This window comes from Calonectris borealis, chromosome 1 (assembly GCF_964195595.1).
Source record: "Calonectris borealis chromosome 1, bCalBor7.hap1.2, whole genome shotgun sequence".
NCBI classification, from domain to species: Eukaryota; Metazoa; Chordata; class Aves; order Procellariiformes; family Procellariidae; genus Calonectris; species Calonectris borealis.
This window is the reverse complement of record NC_134312.1, coordinates 7,570,009-7,594,743: the sequence shown is the minus strand read 5'-3', so window position 1 is coordinate 7,594,743 and position 24,735 is coordinate 7,570,009. Positions and strand designations below refer to the sequence as shown.

General features: G+C 45.5%; 1 protein-coding gene across 2 annotated transcripts in view; it reads right to left on the bottom strand.

Annotated features, from left to right (window-relative positions):
- Positions 1-484: 484 nt before the first annotated feature.
- Positions 485-24,735, bottom strand: part of CAMK1D (calcium/calmodulin dependent protein kinase ID) — a 230,412-nt gene continuing 206,161 nt past the window's right edge. The window contains exons 8-11 of one of the 2 annotated variants that reach the window (XM_075143627.1): positions 22,986-23,064; positions 12,814-12,901; positions 12,091-12,229; positions 485-8,274 (exon numbers count right to left, since the gene is read on the bottom strand). In XM_075143627.1, coding sequence (XP_074999728.1) covers positions 8,153-8,274; positions 12,091-12,229; positions 12,814-12,901; positions 22,986-23,064 — 428 coding nt within the window. In that variant the 3' untranslated portion in view covers positions 485-8,152. The remainder of the gene's footprint in view (positions 8,275-12,090; positions 12,230-12,813; positions 12,902-22,985; positions 23,065-24,735) is intronic. The other variant, XM_075143634.1, reaches the window with a different exon arrangement.

Genomic DNA, 24,735 nt, shown 5'->3' with positions numbered 1-24,735 from the left:
GGAACACAGTCTGGAGGAAAAGGAAGCCAATGATGGAGCTCACACAACAGCCTTTGGAGCCCACTGCTGACTGCAAAGGGACGTGGAAACACCAGCAAAAATCTCGTCTCCTTTCAGGATTCCCACCACAGGCTGCGTAAATCACCAGGACCAGCTCAAAGGGGCAGCAGTCTCCAACAACTGCATCTCCTCTACCCAGCCCCACACAGATATTCTCAACCCCCAGGAGACAGCCATGTCTCCATATGTTGCCAGTCAGCAGCACTTCCAACAGCAGCTTTAGGAAACACCTGAAAGACAAATTATCCTTTTTATCCATTTCCCTATGGAGGGAAAAAATCTCGCTATCCTCCTTTGGGACATAAAGGGACATCGTTGCATAAAACACAATGGAGCAGTGGAGCAGCCATATAAATGATTCACTCCCTTTCTTGTACGTGGGTGGAGACTCACGCACTCAAAAACATCAGACTTCACATCAGGGTGATTTAATTGGATTTATTGGAGGAAAACAATTAGTCATCCCTTTAAATTGTCATTATGATAGAAATCTCGATATGTATACATGATTGTCAAGGCAGAGAACCACTTGCGACGTAGCCCCATTAACAATTTGCAGTATTGCAAACTCATTATGCAGATAAAACTTTTGCGATGCCTTAATACATGCATGGAGTAAATACACGTTCTCCCTTCTGTTTGGACATGGATGCTGTTATGAACTTGTATCAATCACAAGACCTGCAATATTAGGCACACTAACATTCCTTGATTAAGATTTAAGCCTTTGTAGAAAACATGCTTGCATTTTCATTAAAAGTCAACCGAGAGATGTTTTGCAGTTGGGGATATTTGGGGAGTCACTAGTCTGGGCAGACTGGGCTTTTTTTCATTGTTTGCTGACCCAAATCAAGTATCTATCTAAAAAAAGGCCCAAACTGACCAAAATGCTGTTTCTCAACTAGAGGCCAATGTACAACAGGATGCTGACATTGCGTTGACCAGAAACATGAGTCACATCGTATCTCCCACTGAGCTACAACCTTCCACACTCTTCACTTTGGGGGTCATGCTACAGCTTGATCTAGTAAGACATAGCATGTATGATGCCACTCTGGGCATGGAAAAGCTCGGAGCTACCCTGAGCACCCCCCTAGGAGCTCCCATCCACCAGGAACCACAGCGCATGTCCACCTCCTCATGGAGCCTTACACCATGTGCTGCCTCAGCATCTGAACTCAGGCTGATTTACAACCATTATTAATAATGATTTTTATGCTGCCATGTAGCGCTTCAGCAATGGCACGGCATCCTGGCTGAGCACCAACCTTGAAGATGGGCTCAAGACTTCTTGGTGCTTTCAGCCACCACGGAGCAGTCCCTTACATAATTTCCAAGGACTGATACTTGCTCCCTATGCCACCGGCATGGTGCCTTCTCTCCAGCCCCATTGCTTGGCATGCCCTTCCCAGGAGCCTGGAGCAATTTCCCAGCCCTTTCAGATGGCTCTGTTTGGAGTATTGGGAACTTGAGCATCTTCCACACCAACAAGCAACTGCTCAGGAGCTGGGACCATTGCCCTGCTGATGCCCACAAAAGGATTGGGCTGGAGGTACTAAAAGTACCATGTGGCCATCCTGCCCTGCCTTAGAAAGACCAGCACATATGAAAATGGGTCAATGATTAAGGGAAGAGAAGGCAAGGGCATGATTTCCATGTGGAAGAAGGAAAAGTACCACACCAACCTCTTCTGCAAATAAATGGTGGTACTACATGATGGTTCAAGGATTAAAAGGTAGTATTTAGGTGGTGATGCTTTGGAAAGGATGGAAAAACTAGCTCAGCTCTCTGCCCTATTTTGTGCAGGCAAATAATCACAGCATCTTGGTCCCCAAAATGCAGTTCATTCTGCAACAGGTGAGAAAGAAATATCTTGCAGGAAGAGAAAAACACTAAGTATTGAGTGAACCAGTCTAAGCTTTGACTAAGAAAAATGAACCAAATGAAAAAAAGAAAAAACAAAGAGACATACCAACATGCTTCTTGGTAGTCCTGAGCATTAGCAACCCAGGGAAGGAATTTTTGATGCGGATCAAATTTTTAAGCATTGTATTAAAAAAGGGACCCTCCCCTCCCCGACTCCCTGTTTCTAGACGTGTGTACATGACTGCTGCATAGTTTTAAGCTGTTCTGGATGGTGACTCTTCCCGTACATGCTGCAGAGCGTTCAACAGAAAGACAAAATACATTACCAGGCTTTGCAGTATCTTGTTTACAAAACATCAGCTTTTGCATTTACTCAAACTTAACGATGGATTTCGAGTTACAGACACATTGAGTCATTTAAAAGCAAAACGTAGAAGTAAACCCCTCGAAGAAAAGGTTGGGTTGAATGTGCATAAAGAAAAGGCTTGGGAAATACAGAAACAGTGAACAGCAGTTTAATACATGCAGTGCAGTATCATGCATTCATTGGACATCTGATGTCGTCATTAGTTCAGCAGTGGTTTTTCACAATGCTTGCGAGCATACATGCCCTGATTCCACTCTGGAGCATGGAAAAATGTAAGAGCCACTCTTCTGACCTTATCATTTATGAAGAGGAGGAAAAGAATAGCTACCTGGACAGATCAGTGGCATGGTTCATGGTGGGGAAGGGGTCTTGAAAACCAGTGTCTGGGATAAAAAGCCTTTATCCTCCATTACAAACACTATTTACACAGCTTTGACCCAACTGTGCAAAGCCGGACCAAAAAACCTGAACCAACTCCTGATCTCCCACCGGTGGGATCTGTGATCCCTGGGGCCGCAACACACACACGCACACACACGCGCACGCACACACACGTGTGTCACGGAGACCAGACCACCCCGGCAGACAGGATGGGAAGGCAGGACCCAGCTGCAGGGATGTGGGGAAAAACAAAAAGGATTGTGTAAAACTTGCTGCTGGGCAAGAAATCTGAATGACTAATTTACCAGGGGAAACTCTGTTCGAGCAACGTTTGCGAGCAGGTTGCTGTTTCCTCGCTCAGCCATTGCTCACAGTGATTTGCCAATTAATCCTCCACGTTTGGTTTTGATGCTGTTTTCCTTGGATGCTGTAGTCTCCGGGTGTGTTTCCGCTCTTTGCTTGAATGAGTGTAATTCTTAGCATCAAGTTTCTGGTGCAAATAAGCATGATAACGAAGGCAAAACTCCCTTCCCATGAATAATTCATGGGATGCATTCAGGCCCCAATTCAGACAGATAAATACGCATGGGAGCAAGAACGCCAGTAATCCCATTAAATGGGAATTTCCAAACGCTGAAAGGATGATACTTCTGTACCTTGGGGCTCAGTCTAGAGACTTATTTTGCCTGTAGATAAATCCCCTGACTCTTTGGAGAGAGCAAAAGCAACAGGCTACAGTCTGCATGAACTTGTTGGCAAAGTCAATCTGGTGTTTTTATGTAGTGCTCACCCAGCGCTGCTCAGGGCTGGAGCTGTTGTCACAGGGGGAAATAATAGCAGAGGTTTCCATATCTCTGATCTAGTTAACGCCAAGTTCACATCGAAGGACAATATTCTCCCTGCTCACCGATGGCTGAAAGCCATCTGGCTTTCCCTGGGGGCTTGTTTCACTAAAAATAGGGTCACGCTTAAGGAAGGGGCAGCCTCAGGGACGGCTGCCACTGCATTTCTGGGGCACCCTGGAGATCTGTGCTCTGGTTTGCAGAGGGTTTGGGGAGAAAAGCCAGAGGTCAGGGAATGTGTTGGCTCCCGTAGCTGGGAAAAGCTTTGGACAAGTCCCGAAGTCCCTCAGGGCCGGGCAGGGGCCCAGAAGAAGGAGAACTGGTTACAGAAAAAACACTGTCAATAGCCATGGAGGTATGCAGGACACGTGCACAGCAGAAACCCCTATCTAATGCCTACTGCAGAACTACATGGAGATGTCCACCAATGGGCTGACACCCCTTTTTGTGGTTTGATTCATATCAGGAACGAACCTCTATCATTACTTGGTTTTATTTCAGCACCACAACCATAACAGACACACAAGGCATAGGTAAAATCCTACTTTTTTTCTTCTGCACCCACTACTCTAATGGCACCTGTACGACAGCAAGGTGCCAGGACAGAAGACACATCACCAATAGAGTAACACAGTCTCAGGAAAGCATCATTGCCAGGTTTTCCCCATACTCCTACTTCCCCATTAGCCATGCCGCGGGGCCAATATCCACTTTGTGCTGCAGAAGGGGTGATCCAGCAGAAAGTTAGGATGCACTGGGAATGAAGTCACATGCAAAATCAGCAGCGGAAGCCCCTGCCACTGCAATACTGACTTCCAGCTCGCAGAGTTCACAGGCAGCCTGTCCTCACAACTTCTTCTGCAGGCTAAGGGGCCAGCTGGAGGTTTTCTGGATTCTTTTTTTTGTTTTCCCAGCAAGAGCACTGCTGTTGGCATCAGAGATGGCCTCTGTGACTCTGGAGGTAAAAATCAACAATCAAAGCTGCAAGCAAAGAAAAAGAAGGGGAAGGAGCTGAGGAAAACAAGTTACAAAGGAAAAACACATCGGTGCCAGTAAAGTAAAGCAGAAAAGGGTAACAGACAGGTGACTCCAGGCTGAAGTCCTCATGTGAGGAGCAAACCACACATTGTTTAGTAGGACGGTCCATTGGGAAAGAGCCCAGAGGGATTTTTCTACCTGCTCCTTCATGGCAAGGCCAGTGGGGGATTTGTTTTGAATCTTCTCCTTTGGGGCTATTAGCCCTTTCCCCACATGCACACACTATTTACTCCTGGCCTTGCATTCACGTGTGAGAGTGGCTGAGCAGAGGTGGATTGGGGCAGGAGAAGGACACGGCACTGGAGCATCCCCGCCAAGCGATGCCGGAGTGTTTGCCCTACCAGGCTGTGCTGCCGAGGGGCAAACGGCTCCAGCCCCCTCCGTAAATCTGGCCTGGGTAAGTTTTCCCAGTTAACAGATTTACCCAGATTTAAACTGAGAAGTTTTAACCAAAAGATACTTCAGGACTCAAGGACAGGAGATCTCTCTAAGCATTTGGTGAACCCCAGTCAGGCCTCCGTCTGTGTTTCACTGACACAAAAGAAGAGCTCCCCACCACACAAAGTTGTAGCAGAGAGAAACCATTTTGCTTCTAAGTGCTTCTGTTCCTTGTCTTAAAATCCCTCCAGTTCATAGCAAGCCAAAGAGAATAATGATAAATTACACAACTACGGCAGAATATTACTTGCAGGAAGGAAAACAAATCACCCTAATTCTAGGTGTGGAAGGAAAGAATACCCCCCCAACAAAAAACACAGAAAGCATCCAGCAAGGAGGGGCAGCCAGCATATGGAACCCCCCAGCTGCAGGACAGCACGTCTGCCTTTGCTCCCATCACTGCTCTTTGTTTTGCAGATGGAAATCCATTTGCTTTTCTTTTTTTTTCTGCAAGACACACTTGGATGCTGTATTTTGATTAGTGGCCTCAGCAACTACATCAAGTTCAAACCAGACCTCAGGTTTCAGAAGAGAAGGCAAAGAGGGAACACTTGAGCCCTAACCTTTAAAACCACTCTACAAAGACAAAAGTATTCCCTAACCAAATCCTGCTTTTGCTTGCATGTGTGTAACCGTGGGGAACTCCACTGACGCCAAACTGGGAGACTGCCTATTTACATCCCTCCAACTGGAGCAGAATAGGGCCATGAAATCATCAGGGCTCAAAATAACTTGAATTTCTTGGGATAGGAGTCTCCTAAACTAAAGCTTCCTTACTCAGGCTGGAAAAATAAAGTGGCCTTAGAATGAGTTTAAATTGTATTATACTCATCTTCAGATATCTTTGCAGCAAGATAAAGAGCTCCAAGGGTAAATGCTGATGAAGCTCTTCCTACTCTTTGTCAATGGGGCAGGACTATATGGTGGCAATGGCCAGGGGATGGGGACAGGAGCATGACTTGCAGCAAGGAGATTCCCTGCCCTTTGGTCTGCCCAAATCTCAAGTCCTCACCAGGGAAATTATATGGAGTTTAGTTTTGCTACCAACCCCCAAGAGACCAATATCTGACATCTTTCCTAAAACGAGAAGTTGAAGTTGAAGCCTTTCTGCATGATCATCCATGCCAGCCGCAAGACGGTGGGGGGCACCGGGGGCTCCCAGGGCCTCACTCAGATGTGCCACAGCCCTCTGAAAATGGGGAGCAGCTTAATACCGAGAAAACTAGAGATCTAGCAACAGCTTTAAGTGCCACCAAAAGAGCGGCTATTTCAAACAGAGTCAGCGCTCACTGCCAGCTGCTTTTCCAGCTTTAAGCACACAAAGTACGATGGATGAAATCCCGGCTCTGCTGGTTGAAGCCAACCGACAGAAGCTGAAGGAGGATTTTGAAGTCTCAATGAAAAATACGTATCTTATGGTTTTTCCCATCACGGTCGCTATTGCCTGATACATTCAGCTGTGTCTGTGACTGGCTTTCACAATTTCTTGTACAGGAGAAATGAGGCGAGCGTGGCAATAGAGCAGGCTGCGGGGCATGGCTTGTGCCTCTGGCTGGGGATGGACCTGTCTGGGGTGTGAGGGGCTCACAGCGGCCGGGGAAGGGTGCCTGCCTCTGCCACCCGCCTCCCTTCTCTCCTCCGCGAAGGAAAATCACAGCTGGGAATGGTGTAGAAGTAACCTGGGGCCCTTCGGCAAATCTGGGCAGATTTGCTCTCCTCTCTTTGATGCACGGCTGCACAACACTCACGGTGGCTGTTCCTAAACGATGCACCAGCACTCGGAGTCTGGGAAGTGCAGGTATTTAATGATAAAAAATGGGGAAGTTGAGTTTGCTTTTGTGTATCAGCTTCTGGGGAGGAGGGGGAGGCAGTGCCACCACTGCCCCTGCGTGTGCCTGTGCCTTTCGGCCAGGCCCTGCTTGCCCAGCTCAGTGCTCCTCGCCGGCCCTCGGCCAGAGCTAAGCGTGATGGAGCAACGCTACACCAGATCCTGCACTTTGCACCCGAGAGCCTGCCAGTGCATCACAGAGGGGTGCAAGCATCACCCCTCTCCCAGGGGGTGAAACCCAGACAGGCAGAGATTAACGTGCAAAATTTTCTATTTGGTTTTGGCCACTCTGGGAAGTGCTGAGCATCAGCAACGCCAGGCAAAGCCCCCAGGAGCTGCGGGTGCTCAGCACCTCTGGCTGGATGCGCCCTGTGCCAGAGGCCAGGCTGGGAGGAGGCTGGTGAATTAAATGTCTTGCTCGAGGGCAGCACAGCGAGTCAGTGGCAGAGGAGGACTACGACTCCCGGCCCCGCGTCTTCCTTTTCTTTCGCTCTGCCTGTAACGCAGACTGACTCGAAGGAGATAAGAGCTGCAGGATGAGACCGTGCTCTGTCATTTCGTTTGCTCAGCTCTGCTTGGCTCCTGACCGGCACCGTGTACCTGCCTCTCCTCTGAAACAAGGGTGTGCAGATCCCCAGCGCTACAGGAATGAGGCCAAGGATGAGCTGACTCCCAGCTGGTGGCAATTTCACTCTTGCCATGGCTTTCCATGAGGAGGAGGGGAGGGAAAGCAACATTTTCTTAATCTGAGCAGTAGATCTGCTAAAGCCAGGCAGACTTGCAGTCCAATTTGAGGAGCGAGAAATGGCATGCTATTGAAATCCTCCTGTGTTGCAAAGTTAACGTCAATTCCTACCTACAGAAATAGCCTATCCCCCAGCAAACTGGAAGGAGGGACATTACTGGAAGTACTTTTTAAAAGAAAAAAAAATATAATGCTCAGAAAAGTATCTCTATTTAAATAATCCAGTTGAGATGTTTGTAGTTAATGGAAAAAAATACAACATATACTGTTACCTACACTGAGAAAAGAGTAAATCACTGGGGAAAAGAATGAGTGTTCATTAGTTAGAACATTGCTAGACTCACATATATATATATATATATTTATATATATGTATATATATGTACAGCACCAGAGACTGTTAGATCCGTTCCCCCTGGAGTCATTGCAGTTCGTGATAAATGAAACATTTCAGAATTGCAGTATAAAATATGGCCATAAAAAATCTTCTTTCTTCTAGTCCTTCGCTGAGCGTGCACCGCAGGGTGGGATCGCGCGGAGGAACCCTGCCAGCCCAGCCGCCTGCCCGCTCCTCGCCGCCCCGGCTCTCACTTGCTCCCTGTGTGCACTGTGGTCACTGTGGTGGGTCTGGGTCTCCGGTCCCCTCCTACCGCAGAAACGCCTGAAGAAGCAGATGAAACAAAACTACAGAGAGTGGATGGAGACATACCTAAAAGGAAAGCCAGAAATAGAGTTAGAAATGTTATTTTTGGAGGCGGGAATGTGGGCAAAGCTACATTTCTTTCGTAGCACGCTACAGAGAGGAGGGGACCGCAGCTGGAGACGGCGCTCCTGCTCTTCCTGCAGCGATGGGTTGGCTGGGTACCTCCACGGGGCATCTTCTGCCCTCCTGGCCCACGGCCGTTCGCCTACTGCCACCACCGGCAGTTGCATACGCACGTCACAATGAATAAATGTCCAGCTTTGGTACATGTTCAACCAGATTCCACATTTCTGGGGCTGAAGACAAAGAGTTCTGGGATTCAAAAATCCCTCCAGCATTGTACTTGCTCAGAATAATTTTCCTTGTGGGAATGTTGAAGATGATTAAACTTGTCATCATGGCCATCTAGCTAAACGAACAGACTGTGCACCTGGATTGAAAAAATTTCCCCAGGCATCCTGCAAAGCTGCTGATAAAAAAGTGAGTGGGTCAAATTCATTGGTAAGTTCCAGTTAACCTAAAGGGAATGTAAATTTGTGTGACTTGGACATCATTCTAGCAACAGCTCCAGGTTTTGCTGGTTATGTCTCCAGGACTTCCAGCTAAGAGATGCAGGTTGATGTAGGTTGAGTATCTGGACCCAAAATTTACCCAGGCAGTTCCTTTTGAACTAATCAAAGATTTCTGACAGATAATTTTTATGAAAAAAATGGGGGGGTTTAGCTAAATTAAAATGTTTATAGAAAGTGTCCACTTCCAGCGAACCCTCCATCACAGCTTTAAAAACCACAACTCTCCAAAACATAACCCCTGAAAACCCAAAGTAGGCTGTGTTTTGAATGACAGATTCAAGATTTTGCTATTCCAGCACAACGTCAGCAGTTTCTACGGAAAGCATTAATGAAGAGAAATTAAATATATCCTTGCCAGAGCTTTCCACGGATGAACTACCCCTCTCCCAGTGGCTGCTGAGACCCCACTGGGGAGATCCTTAGATTTTGCCGGCACGCGCAGCTCTGCATGGAGGTTGGCAGCCTTATAGGCACTGATCTGCAAAGGTACCTCCAGTGCGAGAAAAGCTGCCAGGCGGGGACCCGGCACGGTCACCTTGCTCTGACAAGATGCAGGCTCAGAGTGATCAGAAATACAGTTCATTTCTCCAGCCTGGTGAATAAAGGATGGATGAAACCTATATTAATATATTCTCAGACTGGAGTTTGATACGGCCCCTTGACTACTCAGGATCTTTTTGATGCTTGTTACAACTTTTAACTACTTTTCCATGCTTCAAGGTGGCATTTCAACCTCAGGGATGACTATGCTGTACCTACACTCGGCCACATCCCATTTCCTAGCAGTATCAATATTTGACACCTTGGCTTCACGCTGCAATCTATTACCTTAAAAATACAGAGATCTAGGTCCTGTAATTAATCCCAGCAGTCCGATCATGTCTAAACAGAACAATCTCAGGCCAATACACTTAAGAAACCCCAACTGATTCACTTAGACTTTCCTGACAGGTAGCATAATCCAGCCTAATGCATCATCTCTGCTCTGCCCTAATACAAAGAACAGAATTAGGATGCAGCCTGACATAACCTACTCCCAGGCGAAGGCTGTATTTAATTGTCTTCAATGATGTGAAATTGCTGCATTTGAAACTATTGGGAGAGCTCATTAAATGTCTATTAATAGCATTAGGCAGCATTTATATTTTGTAATGGTGGCACAGCTGTTTCATGTTTTCATGTTTCACGGGATCTTTCTCGTGCAAGAAATCTGTCCCCAGAGAAAACTGCTGAGAAAGAAAGAGGCAGGACGGAGGCCTCAGAGGTTTCCTTTTTCCCAACAGGAGGTATTTGGTGGAGGGCATTTGACATGTCAGCTCCCTCTTAATGTCACTCCTTGTATTTGCTGCTGGCTCTCCTCATTGGTTCTCTGGGGCTCCAGCACCTCCTAACTCTTTAATTAACTTCTTTGAGGAAGGGAAGCTCTTCTGTATTGTCTGCCAAGCTGGACTTAACCTGGGATGCTTGGAAATCTTTCGATACTTTTCTGCCTCATATTCCTGACACGAAAAAGCTTGACCTATCTTAACACATCTGGTTTTATCCTTCGTATCCTGGTTGACTTCTCCACCACTGCAAAATATGGTCAGATTCTGTACAGGGACCTGCTGGATTCTGTAGTGGTTAAACAGACTTTGTTCTCTTCCCACCCTTCTTGTTCACAGATGTTTTTCCATTACTGTTCAGACTACTCAATGCTATTAATTAACACCATTTGAGATTAATCAAATGGATGGATGGAGATTAATCACCCACCAGTTTAACAGCAAAACATGCCATCACGTGCTCTAGAACTAACTGGTGTCCAGCTTAGCCATACTGCAGCAGGAACCAAAATAAAGGCATGTTTCTCCCCTGAAAGAGGTCTTCTACACCACTGCATTGCCAGTGCACGGTTGGAAGTGCTTTGCCGCCAGTCAGCGCTGCATCGCTCCTTTGCAGGTGCCAGATGTGTGCCAGGAGCACAATGATGCTTTTTTGGCAGCAGCTGTAGGATTTGGCACCGGGCATTGCAAATTGGGCACTGGGCATGAATCAGGCAAGGGATGCAAAGGGAAGGGTCTTTCCTCTGGCTCAGCCACAGCACAGGCTGGGAAAAACATCTCGGGCAGCACCCAGAAGGCAGATCCCACCCCAGCCGTGGGGGAAACCGTGCCCATGACAGCAAGAGAAACCACCGCTTCCATACAGAACCGCAGGGACTGCGCCTGGTGGCATGTCCTCATCGAGGAGCAGAGGCTGGCAGGCAGGGGTGGCAGAGGCAGATAGCAGCGCCATCCAAAATCTATCCTGAATAGTAGGTGCTTTCGGTTCCAGAATAGTGTGGGGTATAGTCTAGAAATAACCACTTCGGTCCCCAGTGAAGTAAGCACTGACTTGCAATACCATAAGCTATTAGCATTCCTTTTTGGTGCTGCACCCGAAAACAAGCTCCTCGAATTGTAAAATCCACATCCCTCCATTTCATGATATAAAAATCTCTACAGATGGACAGAAAGGAATAAAAGAAATGCTCAGAACCCAGAGATTAAATAGGCTTCATCGCAAAGGATGCATTTCTGTCTTCCAAATGATCCCTTCGCTGCCATGTCTCCTTCCCTGGCATTCAGAAAAAATATATATCTCAAGCATCTGGCTCCATCGGGCAGCTTGCAAATCTCAATTATAGCTTATAACAAACAAGGCAGCGGGCCAAGTCCTGTTGTGGTGTTCAGAGCCTGAGTCCTGCTCAGACAAATGACTCTCTTCGCACAGGAGCTTAATTTGGCCCAGGAAGACGGAAGCTGGGTCAGACTGGCAGGATCAGACTCCTCCATGGAAAATGGAAATGGAAAGTAAGCCAATTTTTACAGAAAAATGTCTTATCATAATACTGGAAACTCAAACATAAACAGTTTGAGTAAACTTTTTCAGTTTTCAACCAAATACTTTTTTGTGGGGGGTTCTGGGTCTTTTTCCCAAGCGAAAGCCCTTTTTCTTCACAAGAAAGAGTGTTTTTCTCTCAAAAATGCACCAAGCTAAAAACTCTTTTTTTTTAGTGCATAAACTTTTCCAATTGTAGCGTTATTTTTTTGGCCAGCTAAAAATGAAGGCTTCGCTCCCTTTTCAGTCCTTAATTTAAACACTGCTTGCACAAAGCCGAACCTACTGGCAGCGAGGACTGCAGCCTGGGGGTCAAAAAGAAAATGGGGATCCCGCGAATTTGCTCGGCTGCCGCGGCAGGAGCTCTCCGGGGATGTCGGCTACTCACAATCTTTCCGTGTGGCTGCGTCGGGAAGCGGGGCGGCGAGGCTGAGGGTGCTGGACACGCTGGCACTCGCGCTGTCCAGGCTGCTGCCGAGGTGTAACCGTCTCATGTGTCGCACGACCGCTGTGGCGTTAAACGCTTGCTGGAGAAAAGAAAAAAAAAAAAAAGAAAGAAAGAATAAAAAAGTTGGAGGTAGAAGGGTTGCTTCTGCTCCTCTCCTGCCTGCTCAGAGTTGTCAGAAGTGGATGAGTCCATCATCCTCCAAACTTTTTGCAATTTCTAGTTTCTAAGCTAGAAACAGCAATAGCAAACCATATGCATTTCTGCCCCGGTCCTGCTCCCTGTCGTTCCTTCTAGCACTCAGTCGGGATGCAGCAGCCTCCAAGGAAAGTCATATTTGACACATCCTTCCTTGCACCAACACGCAGGGTGTCTGCATTGCTTCACGTCCCCCCCCCCAGTGCTGACCCCAACTCTGCATTAACCGCTGGTGCTGTAGCTATGAGCAGTCCCAGCCCCATCTCTCACACTCATTACGTTCATACACTTCGTTAGTAGCATCCTCCCTAAAAGGCCCCACAAGACCATGTAACCTAAGACTGGACCAACTATTTTGACCAAAATTTTGGGCTACAAAAGCACTACCATGCTGAAAGGGTGGCCGTACGGCCGCCGCATTAGCAGAGTTATGCCTCTAAGTGTCATCCCCGAGGATGGGTCACTTACTCTCCATTTGCTTTTTGCAAAGTTCTTCCGGATCTGAGCGCTGACCGACTCGTGGATGTTTTTGTTGAGCGCTGTATCACCAGCGATCCTGAAACGGACAGGCAACACAAATTTTAAGAGATCTTTTGCTCTCCTTGAATACTCTTTCTTCTTCTCCTCAACGGAGAAGGCTGGTCCAAGGTGTGATTGCTCCTGCAGTGATGATGATTTCATTCACACGAGGGCTTAAATTTCCCACTGCTGTCTCTGCTGGCAGCAGCGGTGGAAAATCTGGGGCAATAAAAGCAAGCGTAGATAAGGCTTGTAGGTCTGGCAGCTACAAAGAGGTACGACCTTATTTTGTTGGTGCACGGCTGCTTTCTATCACCATTACAGTCTTAGATGAAAACAATCTACTTTTTTTTTTCTTTACATCTAAAGATTTAACATCAACAGGCTGAGACTACTTTTAGCCTCAGCCATGCAGAAGCTTCCAGAGCCACTCCAACCTGTCTGATTTCTGTTTGCGCTGGAGATTTTCCTGCCACCCTGCAACATACATAGCCATTCATCATGATTAATGTAGATTTACAATAAAGGAGATACATGGACACTCACTAAAGCAGCACAGGCTGCACAAATAGCTTGAGCTGAACAACACCCAACCTAAAAACTTCACTGATCTTGCACAGTTTCTTGAACAGATAAAGACACTTTCTAATCTCCAGTAAACACAATTATTTCAAGGGAATTTTATTGATTCATTTAACTCCTCAAGGCATGAGGTCTGTTGGAAGATTAGGCACCGTAGTGAACTGATGTTGGGCCATGTGCTGGGGTAATTGGTGCTATCTAAGATAGGTGAAATGAGGAAGCAAAGATTGCCTCCTACGTTGTATGTGAAATTTTAAGAAATCAATTTTTTAGCCACAGTGTAGAAACCCAATGTCCATTATCAATAAAAAATTGTAAGAAATTGAAGAGTCCATCAGGCCCAGAGCCTCCCAGTCTGCAGACCTTCAATAAAATAATCAGAGGGTCTGGGGGACTCAGTGGTCACCTAGTCCTTCCCCCCACCCCAGCCCTGTCAAAATAATTTTGACAGATATTTGGCTAACCAGTCCTTAAAGATCTCCAAAAGATGGGCACTCCTCAGGCAACCTATTCCAGTGCCCCACTATCTCCCAGAAGACATGGAAAATAGTTTACTCCCTTTGTCTTTGAAGCATCCTTTCACATATTTGAAGACTGTTATCATGTCTTCTCTCTGTCTTCTCTTCTCTAGACTAAACAAACTGATTCCTTCACTGTTTCTTCATAACTCATATTTTCTAATCCTCTGATCTAGTGAGCTTCTCTGGACTTTCTCCAACTAGTCCACATCTTCCTTAGAGGGCGGTACTCGAGCTGTTCGCTGTTTTCCAACTAAGGCAGCAGAATGGCAGCATTGCCTTGTATTTCTTAAAAGATGAAACTCTGCTTACATACCCCAGCCTGCTGTTTCCATTTATGTGTCCCATGAATTGGAGACATTCCTTTCATTTTGTCCAGATCACTCCAAACTTTAACCTTGCTCTCCAAAGGACATGCAGCTTTTTCTATCTTCATGTCAGTGGCACATCTAAGAAGTGCTCTCTGGGACCAGCCTCCTCCAAATTGCTCCCCTCCTTCCTGCTGGTAACACTCACCCAAGAAGTGAAAGATATGAGAGGAACTACTTACTCTTGGGAGGAAGGTGAGGGACTAAACCCTCATCTCCCAAGAGTGGAGAGCCACCATTCCCATCCTGTTGCAACTGAGCTGATCTATATTGAGCTATTCAAGAGTATTGGAGCCAGCAGGATTGTGGGCAGGAAGGAGCAAGGTTCCCATTCAGGGTAGCCCACCTCCAACTGGGAAGGGCACTTGGCTGACTGCCACGACCACAACCTCTATCTCAAGTAGACAGAAGAACTGGTCCCATGAGCAAAGCATAGCTCCCAAATGGCACCTGACATCCCCTCTTGGGTCCCTGTGCTGTTGATGGAGAAGGGGAGGTGTTTGACTGAAAACTGGAAGATCTTCAGATCTTCCTCTGAAGAGGATTCCTTCTGACCACCTCTGCCACTGACAGGAAGGCAAGTTGGTCTTGATTTCCCACTGGGGCCAGGCAGCTAAAAGTTTGGTGAGGCAGTATCCAGGTTAAGCATCATGTTCACTGTTCCATCTTCTGTCCCTCACAGGCAATACTGCCAGGCCCAGCACAGATCCTGATGGATCCCATGCCAAACTATCCATTCAGTAACTGATCAAAAAGACCAAGCTGCAAAGAGAAAATTTACTTACATTCGCAAAGAACATTTTTCTTCCAAAGCTAATGAAGCATTTTGCTTTATGAACAAGTTTGTTAACGAGCTGTATAAGCACAGATCATGTTTCCCACTTGTCAAATTTTATTTTGGAAACATGGGAACAAGTTCTTGGGGTATGATACCCTTGCCAGCTCTTCCAGAAGAACTTTCCTGCCAGTCTCCACAAGGACTCACAAATGCAGTTTTGCTATATGAAACTTTTCATAGGGCGTATAGCTCAAATACAGGCTTTTTTTTTTCCTTTTTTGAGTTTAGGGATCATTTTCTGAAATGATGATGGTTTCAATAAGAAACTGCTGGTTCCAATAGTTCACAAACTGTCTTCTGCCACCACTAACTCTATGTTCACCACGCAATTCTTGTATTTACAGCAAAAAAGTCTTGGTATTTGGGTGTTTCCCAAATAGGCAAGAATAGTACTTGTATACTTCACAAGGGGATGGACAGACACCCTGTGAAGCCTTCAAACACTACAGTGATGGGGACCATCCTACATCTAAGGTCTCTTCAGCAGCATTGGCACCTTGCAGATGCTAGTTTTTAATCAGAGCAAGATAATAGCAGTGCTGGGGCTAATTTAGCGCAGCAGAATCCGTTCAAACACGTGCTGGTATGCCAAACGGTGTGGCCCAAAACGCAGCCCCGGCTGCCAAAGCCGGGTGTGGGATCGCTCTCCAAGCTGCCTCTGAAGAACTATCCTGTTAGCGGTGCAATGCTGTAACATGAGGACTCTGCTTTTATACTGTATTTTGCCTTGGAGGATCTTCAAACTTGTACAAAATTCTCATGGCATTATAGTGTTTATAGTATAGTTTTACTTCTAGGAAAACAAAATAAATGTTAACATCCATTCGCTGTTGGTGTTTTGCTGGAGATGTGGTGGTTTAAGGACACAGGCAAGAGAGGTGGAGGTGAGCAGGTAGAAGTCATATCTTTTATATGATCAACTGTTAAGAATTTGAAAAACGAGATAAGCTTTTGGGCACAAAAACCCACCCTGAGGGGGGTATCATGAGCATCACCACATCTATACTGAATGTATTTAATCATGAACTTTAGTTCCCATGCTGAAAAGATAATGCACAAAATTTAATAGAGATACTGGCTTTACAGCACCCTTCCCACCTTTCCCTAACTCTCCAAGTCCACAGGCTATAAACCATCTTGCTTTTCCTTTTAGGACAAAAATACCTTAGGATCTTTCTTTCTTCCTCGCTCTCCTGCACAACATACCCTTCTCCTACAGGCATCAGCTCCATTTTCCCTGAGAAACAGCCATCTCCTCTTTCAGAGATGATCAAACTGATGCATATCTGGTCAAACCCTGAGCAATAGTTCTTGGTTTTGCAGTTAACTTTGAAGTTAACTGTGTCAGCACTGAAGCTTGTTTTTACCAACTATACCAGTTGGCCCAGTAAAAGATATTACTTCTACCTACCACAGATGTATACAAAAATAAAATTAAACAAATCAGAATAATGCATGATCCGTTATCATGCTGAGCATCAGCCAGAAACGAGCAAGGACTGATTAGCCTAACTGGAACCTGGCTTTTCTCTCGGGGTCCCCGTTTTGCAGCACCTGAAAGCAGCTACATCCTAACTAATGGTTTGGGGAACTTCGTGTTGAAGCTGGTCGTACATCCAGTTGTAAATATATAAGTGTCTCAACACACAGAATTGGATACCAAGGGCCACCATCTGACGACTCTCCATCACAAATACTTCCACTGAAGCTAAGAAGGGTATTTCTCCTGGATAACCATAACAAATCTAGCCGTGCACATGAGAGGAATGTAATCTAATGATCAAATATTATTTCATAGTATCTGATTTATTTTAGCTCTCTATCTGGGTTCAAAGCTATCACAGAGATTTATCTGGCCATACCACTTCTAAGCTTTGAGAGGAACCTCCAATAAAGACAAAACCAGTAAATTTCCTTTTGGACGGTTCTTTGTTAGCATACTGCAAGCATATGTCTCTCGCATCTCCCTGCCCACGATGGCAGGCAGAGTCTTTCATCTACCATTATTTTCTGAACCTTCATACTGAAGGCAGCCAACTCAAACGCTGTGCTGGCCAAACAGTGCTTGGAAATACTCTTGAGTATGATGACAGGAAACATGGAGTTAGCTGTAATGGATAATGCTGAAGGATCATAACTCTTCTATACATACACACACATATATACACACACACATACACACGTACATGCATATAAATATACACGCTCACATACTGTATCAGTGATGCTCCAAATAAATAGAGTGCAGGGACAAACTCGATAAGAGTTTGATTTAATGTTGTAAACATCAGCAGTTCCCTTCAGGGAGCCCTTTTCACACTTCAAACAACATTGTCTGAGAACTGAGCTCTTTGTAAACCATGTCCTTTCCCTGGGTGGAAATTATTATCTGGCTCGTGCTCTCTGGCACATAATAAACACTCAGGGTCATGGTCACGATTTGCAGAGGCTCAATCCTTGCCAAAGCTTTGCGATTCTTCGGCGTAGGCGGGGATGGACGTCGGCACGTCCCGAGTATCCGCTCTCCATCCCTACGAGCGGTGGGGAAAGGCGAGGGCCACACTCGTACCTGTGGACACAGGTGTCTAACTTAGGTGTCACAACCTCCTTCTCCCCTACACAGTCTATACAGGGAGGCGATACATACATCACCCTTCAATTTAGATGTCCCAGGTTGCCTTCGATGCCGTAACTGGCTTCAGCACACAGCTCTAAATCCCATTTAAGGTCACTCGGGTAATGCGTGACGGAGCAAATAAATTCACGGCATGCCTTGCAATTCCTGTACTGGCTTCCTAACTGTTGGACCTTCTCCTCGCCCTCTGAGGACTGTTTTTTTTCCCTCTGACCTGAGCCTGGAGGCTGAATTTGGGGCTGCAGGACCCAGCTGGACCTGGCGGGGACTGCAGTGTAATCCCACAGCTGGAAAAAACAGGTCCTCAGCTTTCTGCTGCTCGTCCTTAATCACTGCAGCCTGAGTGACTGCCCTAACAGGATGTGGGCTCTGACATGGTAATATATTTAATAAACTTAATTGCTGTCATTAATATGAGCTAGGGAAACATTAAAATGTATCAAGCTGCAGCAAAATTACCCCACTCTTTTGTTACCTTCATTTTCCACGTCCTTTTCGAAAAGTCACAGTGGAACAACTGAGCAGAACATTGCACCTTTGCAACACACCATAAACTGTGCAAACCTCAGTGAAAGATATGCTATTAGAAAAAAACTTTTCCAATGGAAAGCATAAGTCACCTGTATATTAAACTGGAGAAATCTGTATAAATGGACAGATTTTGCAGGCTGGGGTGTAATCATTATACCAACAAGTCTTACATATTGTACTGTTTCTGCTACCATACTTCACCGCAATTATTAGCCTCCTTTTCTGCCAACTCCGAGTTTAACATACCGTCCCCCTGCCAAGGCCATTTGATTATAAATAGCAAAACATCACGTAAATGCAGGCATGTGGGGAGCAGATACAGCACAGAAAAGTGGGCCATTGGGAAGAAGTATTTACTTTTTTTAGGGTCTGATCCTGTACAAACATTTAGTCATGTGAATAGCTGGCTATTCTAGAGCAGTTTCCCAAAATTCAAAAAGATTATTAACCTTAAAGGCACAAACGTAATATCTTGCAAGATTCAGTTCTTGCAAGCCTTGCTTAGAAGTTTTTAATAAAAACATGGTAATTAAAATAAGAGGTATATTTTGGAATCAGTTTGTTCTTCACTAATGTTATATATAGAAACAGCAAAATCTCACGGCCAGGTAGCCATCTCATGCACAGTTAACTATTTTTATCACAATCAGGTTATAACGTATGTGTTAAGTACTCCTGATTTGATAGATTTCTTCCTAATTTGTAGCTGATCCCAATGATCTGATACTGCAGGGGCAGATTTCACAGGAGGAAGAAAAAGGGAAAGCTGGAAAATGTCACTACATGGAGCCACTTCATTGTATATATTAATTATCTACCATTTGCACAGCACCAGTGACTTGGGTAGATATTCTGTGTTCCTCTGGTGAGATAAGGAGACAAACCCCAACTCTCTCTGAAGTCAGTGGCAAAACTCCCATTAACCTCAGTGGAATCAGGATTTCACCTCATGCGAACTCTAGGGTTCAAAGATGCTTCGCCAGTTACGTTGCTCTACAGAATCAGTTGTGCAGACAAAAAAATACCTTTTATGAGATGCCATTAAGGGCTACTTGAAGTGTAAGCATTCTGCAGGAGCGTATCAGTTATGGGACCACTTGAAATCTGCTCTGACCATCTCTCCCCACTAAGCCAGCAGTCTTACGTACCTCATTACTCTTCATCACACACAGAGAAGAGAACGCGCTATGGAAGGTGATGTTGCTAATGGGGATGTATGCCGAAAAATACATGCTCACGTGAAAAGGTGGTACAGAATGCCCCCGTTATAAAAGTCACAGTGGCCTCTCTCTGTTGCCTAAACACTTGCACCCTTATCTCCGACCGTTGCAACACTGAACGCAACCATGAGAGAGAGGAACTCAAGCCTGGACTTGTTGGAAACTTAAATATGCCCAGGCCGAGAGAAGGACAGAGCTGACCATTGAAAGGAAGCACAGAGCTCTCCTCCTCCTCCCCCGAAAAGGCCTTCCCCTCCTTCAAAGGGGAGGGGAGGATGCCATTGCAACAGATTTAATGGCTAGAATGAGAAAAGAAGCAGTAAAAACCTCATTATTTCCTGGCATAAGCAATCTGGGTGGAAAAGGCTTCTTGAGCAATGGCTTGGCAAAACGAGATCCTAGCACTAACTCTGAAATAACGGATAATATCCGGGTGGGTAGGCTTGATTACCCAAAAAGGCACTTTAGTAGCATTTACCACTAGAGGATCCAAACCCTCCAAAAAATCACTGCACCACTCTCCGGAGAGGTCCATAACTACAACATTTATGTTACAGGAACCTTTTCAGAGCAAGGAGGAATAAGAGTTTTGCTCAAGAGCTCACTGGGGAGGACAGAGGCAGATCTGAAGCCATATCTTTGGAAACTTCCATGCTTTGCTTTCACTGTACAACTGTCCTTCTGCTCTTTAATCCACTGGCACATATTGTCCCCATGTCAAGGGGAGGTGGATTTGGCGTATAGACACATGGTGAATATTTTAGCCCTCCCTACTGCGGTGCCATTTGCCTGTCTGACATCTCAAAGGCTGACCCCGAGCCATGCTTTACACGGCTGGGAGGTAGCCCTGCAAAGGAACCATTGCCTTGCAAAGTCAGCCTGGCAGAAGAAGACCCCCTGCCACAGAAATGGGGGAAAACCCTTTTTTGGGGGGTTGTTTTTAAATGGGAGATTAGATTCTGTAGAAAATATAAAAAAATATGGAGCAGTCTGTGAGTTTCCATTGGCCCCTGGCCATGACATGCAAAAGAAAAAAAAGGAAAAAAAAAAGGAATAAAAACACTTTTTATCATTTTGTTCCTTCAGGAGGGCCCAGAAGCTGCGTGTCTTACAAGTGCCACGTTTCTTTGTTGCACTCCAGCAACCAACACAGATGTAGAGGGGCCAAGAGCTGGATGCTTACGTTTTGTGTATCTTGGATGTAAGGTTTTGGAAAATCTGCCTCTGAGTTATACAAACGGTCACCTCATTCTCTGCGGGGAGTTGCATTCCCATTGTTTATTCTGTATTTCTAATATTGACTTTTGTAACTTGTTTAATATCCTGAGGCTCAGGTCAGTATCATTTAGAAATGCTTTTTTTTTTTTTCATCTCACAAAAGCTGGATTTCATTTCCCTTTTTGTCACACAGACAACGCAGCTATTGATGGGACATTGGAAGAAGAGCAGGCCCAGGTCTTGACTTCTCCTCATCCCGCATTTGTACTGATGCCAGCCACTGATGCAGCTAATAATCATCTGTAAAATGTTTCTCATCGTCATTGCTATGGAGGATGAAAAGCAAGAACCTGGCTTTATGCTTCAATGATTTACATTACCTTCTGCATCCCAAGCCTTTCCTAAAACTTTTTAATTGTAAAAGCTGTGCCCCAATCTCATCTTCATCCTGACTGGTAATCACGGTGCCTGACAATCTGCAGTCAGACATCGGTACATCATTCCCACTATGGAGAAATCAGTGCCATCTCACTGTATTCCTACCACTCGTGTAGTCCTAACTTACTGAACACCTTCACGAGTGCCAAATTGTTAATTAATGATGGGGGTAAGTCGTTAGCCTGTGTATTGGTAAAACTTTATCAGCAAGTAAGCCAGAATGGTAAAAACCTTTGAAAGGGTTTACTTTCCATCTGGTCCCAGGACTGAAAGCAGCAATGAGATGAGACAAACCAGTGAGTGTCAGAGAGAGGAGCATAAACCCCTTGAAGCCAAACTGAAGTATTTGTTCTAGAGCTACAGCCATTAAGTTTTACTCTGCTTTGAAATTTAACAGGATTCTAAGCTGGGTACCACGTTCTGTCCCTTTAGAGCTAGAAAGGTCAAGGAGCATGTCCAAAACCCATGTCTGGAAGAGGTGACCAGAGCCCTGCCGATAAAGTTCCCCAGCCTCAGAGGGATGCAGACTCCATCCTCTGAATGAATGTCTCCAACTCCCAGGAGAAAGCAGTGCTACCTTAAAACTCACTGACAACTTGTACGCCCGTGCTTTTCTTACCATGAGTTTTATACTCTACACTACTCGAGGCTGATCCCTGGGCTCAAATTGCATCACCAGGATGGTTTTGCGCTCCATCAAGCTGTTGAGCTAGTTATGACACTGGCCCAGTTGCTTTTCTGAGGGGCTATGGACGCTCAGAAAAACTTCGGTTCCCCTGCAAATGCACAGCTTAATGCTCTTATCCAGCCCGTGCTCCAGAAACTGCAAAAAGAAATGGTATTTGTGGTAATTGTGATAGCATAAAAACACAGTCTAATTTCACACCTGGGGTGAAAATGTCATGCCATTGACTCCTTTCTGTTGCAGCCATTATAACAACCAAAATAATACCTTGCTTCACGTATAATGATCCCTTCTCTAAAAGACTTACATCCAAAGCCCATTTTTGGGTGCAGCTGGTAGTGCGGGGTGATGCTCAGTCACTCAGGGTTGGTCAAAAGTACATGAGCCACTCTTGTTTCATCTACATAATACTTGGGTAACATTGGTGAAGTCAGCCATGTGCAAAGGTATCATCTAATTTAAAGAAGTCTAAATTATGAATACAGTCAGACCAGGTACTTTTCTGCAGTCACTTCAGAGATAGCATTGCTATAGCCAATTCAGACTCAGCTGACCTGATCCCTCTCTAGGGTTTCCTATCTCTTCCATTCAACAAGAGAGGGTAAACAGCGTGTGAAACCAGGTCCTTACTGCAAGTAGGAGGTGGACTATCATCTGTGAAGCGCAGATGAGGACTTCCTGCTTCATGGGATGCTCTTAAGTGCTCTGATATTACTTTGGCAAGGACCTCATGAGCAGGTTGATACCCAGCTTTCTGCACACCTGCAGAATTTGACCTTTTGCCCCCAAATATGATTTCTGGGTTCAATCATTTTGGCATATCCCACTGCTGCACTACAGTCAACATACATAATTCAGTATTTCATTGAATCTTTATACAGATACTCAACAGGTTGGTGCATGAGATTAAAGTCCATCATGGTTTTCCAGGAAAATTTGGAGGACAAAGGTGGGGATTGTAAGAATAAGAGTCCAGGGTTATTTGGTAGAGGTTAGTATACTACGTGATAGAAAAACCACTTCCACCCATGAATGTAAAACGATGCTCTCTGTCCTGAGGGTTTCACACAGCAGTGACTGTTGCTTACCAAGGGTGCCGTGCTGCTTGCTCACAGGTGTATCTTTTATTAGGGTCCTTCTCCATCAAATTCCGAATGAAGTCTTTAGCTGTAAAAAAAAAGATAAAATAATTTAAAGCAATAGGGTTGATGTCCAGTTCTGCTGCAGGATGATCAGCCAACAGCATTGACCAGGCTACCAAGTGCCATCTGGCCACAGCACCAGAAAATGGCCCTGGGTAATTTGTCATTTATTAGTATAGTTATAACCAAAGTGACTTAGGACCAAATCTAAGCTGTTTAATACGGCAGGTAAAAGCTGAAGGCATCTCCTCCTGCAGGTATGTATAGGAGTGGGATGAATAATTCAGAGTCAGCAGAGTTCAAGCCTGCCAGCTCTTGGCTCCCAGGTCACCCAAGTGCCTCTGACCATCTTAGTGGTCCGCATACGGCCACATCTGTTGGAGATGCTGATGAACCGAGTGGGAAAGGCAAGGAGGAGGTCAGATGCCACAGTAAGAGGAGCTTCTCATTGCTCACTCCAAGCAATTGTGGGCAGCTGTGAAGACATGTTGCGTATTTAAAAACAAGTTACTGAGGAAAATGGACTCCCTTGGGCATGAGGTAGTGTGTTTTTAATCGACACTGTAATGGAGGGAAGGGAGATCACAGCATGGCATGCATCCAGTAGTTTCAGGAGAGTAGCTGAAGGAGCTGCAGCGAAGCCAAATACGGCAGGAAAATCTTTGTGCTGATTTAGGTGATGGACTTTCCCCCAAAATGCAAAGGGGTCTTCCAGCAGACCTTCATATTTTCGCAGAAAACCCTTATGGGCTTAAAAAAACCTTCTCACCGCATATATTTTTAAGCAATCCATCACAATGATATCTGGACTGCAGATGTAAGCAGCATGAAATGTTGTTCTATGCAGAGATAACAGGATATATAATCATCTTTAAAATAAAACACTTCTTTTTATATCTCCCCTGCCTCAATCAGTAGTACTAATGAATCAGAAAACTGCATTTCTAGTCTGCATTTGCCTGATAAAATGTTCCTACAATTCATTTCTTCTCCTGCGTGAAATGGCGGATGTTCCCCCAGGTTGGACAGAGCAAGGACACTGAGCTGGTGTGACCTTTTGGAGACCACACAGCGAGTCAGTGGCACATGCAGGGTGCAATGCTGAACATGCCCCTGCTGTCACCTATAGACACTGATGCTGGCAGACCATGACCCACGCTGGAGCCAGAAGCCTTTAGGCACATTTGTCTGTAACAGGGTAGTTTTATCTGCCTCTCTGCCAGACTGACTAGAGCAGGCACAGGCAGGCGTTATGGGTTAAACGTCTTCTGCAGCTGGGTATGGAACGGGGCAAGCATCTGGACAGCTGTCTGGATCTGACCACACGGACAGTACTCCCAGTTTCTGAATCTGCTTACCTGCTCCATTTGGAAGTCATTAATGTCTCGGGTTTGTCTTTGCTGTGTACACTGCAGACTCCTTGGGACCTGCAGTGCAGTGTCAGTAACAGAGCCAAACTAGTTTGCCACCTTATTGCCACCTTGCCATCTGCTTTTTATTTGAATATGATGGAGAAAATAAACTGCTTTGTCTTCTTGGGACAGTCTTCTGCTATCTTCATCTTCCGTTTCAGCTACATCTTAGTGCTTTGTGTGTGGCTGGACAAAATGGTACTTAATTTGCTCTCCCGCAGAAATAAACTCCCGTAACTATTTGAGCTGAAAGAAATGCACATTCCCCATGGTTTTCAGTTAAA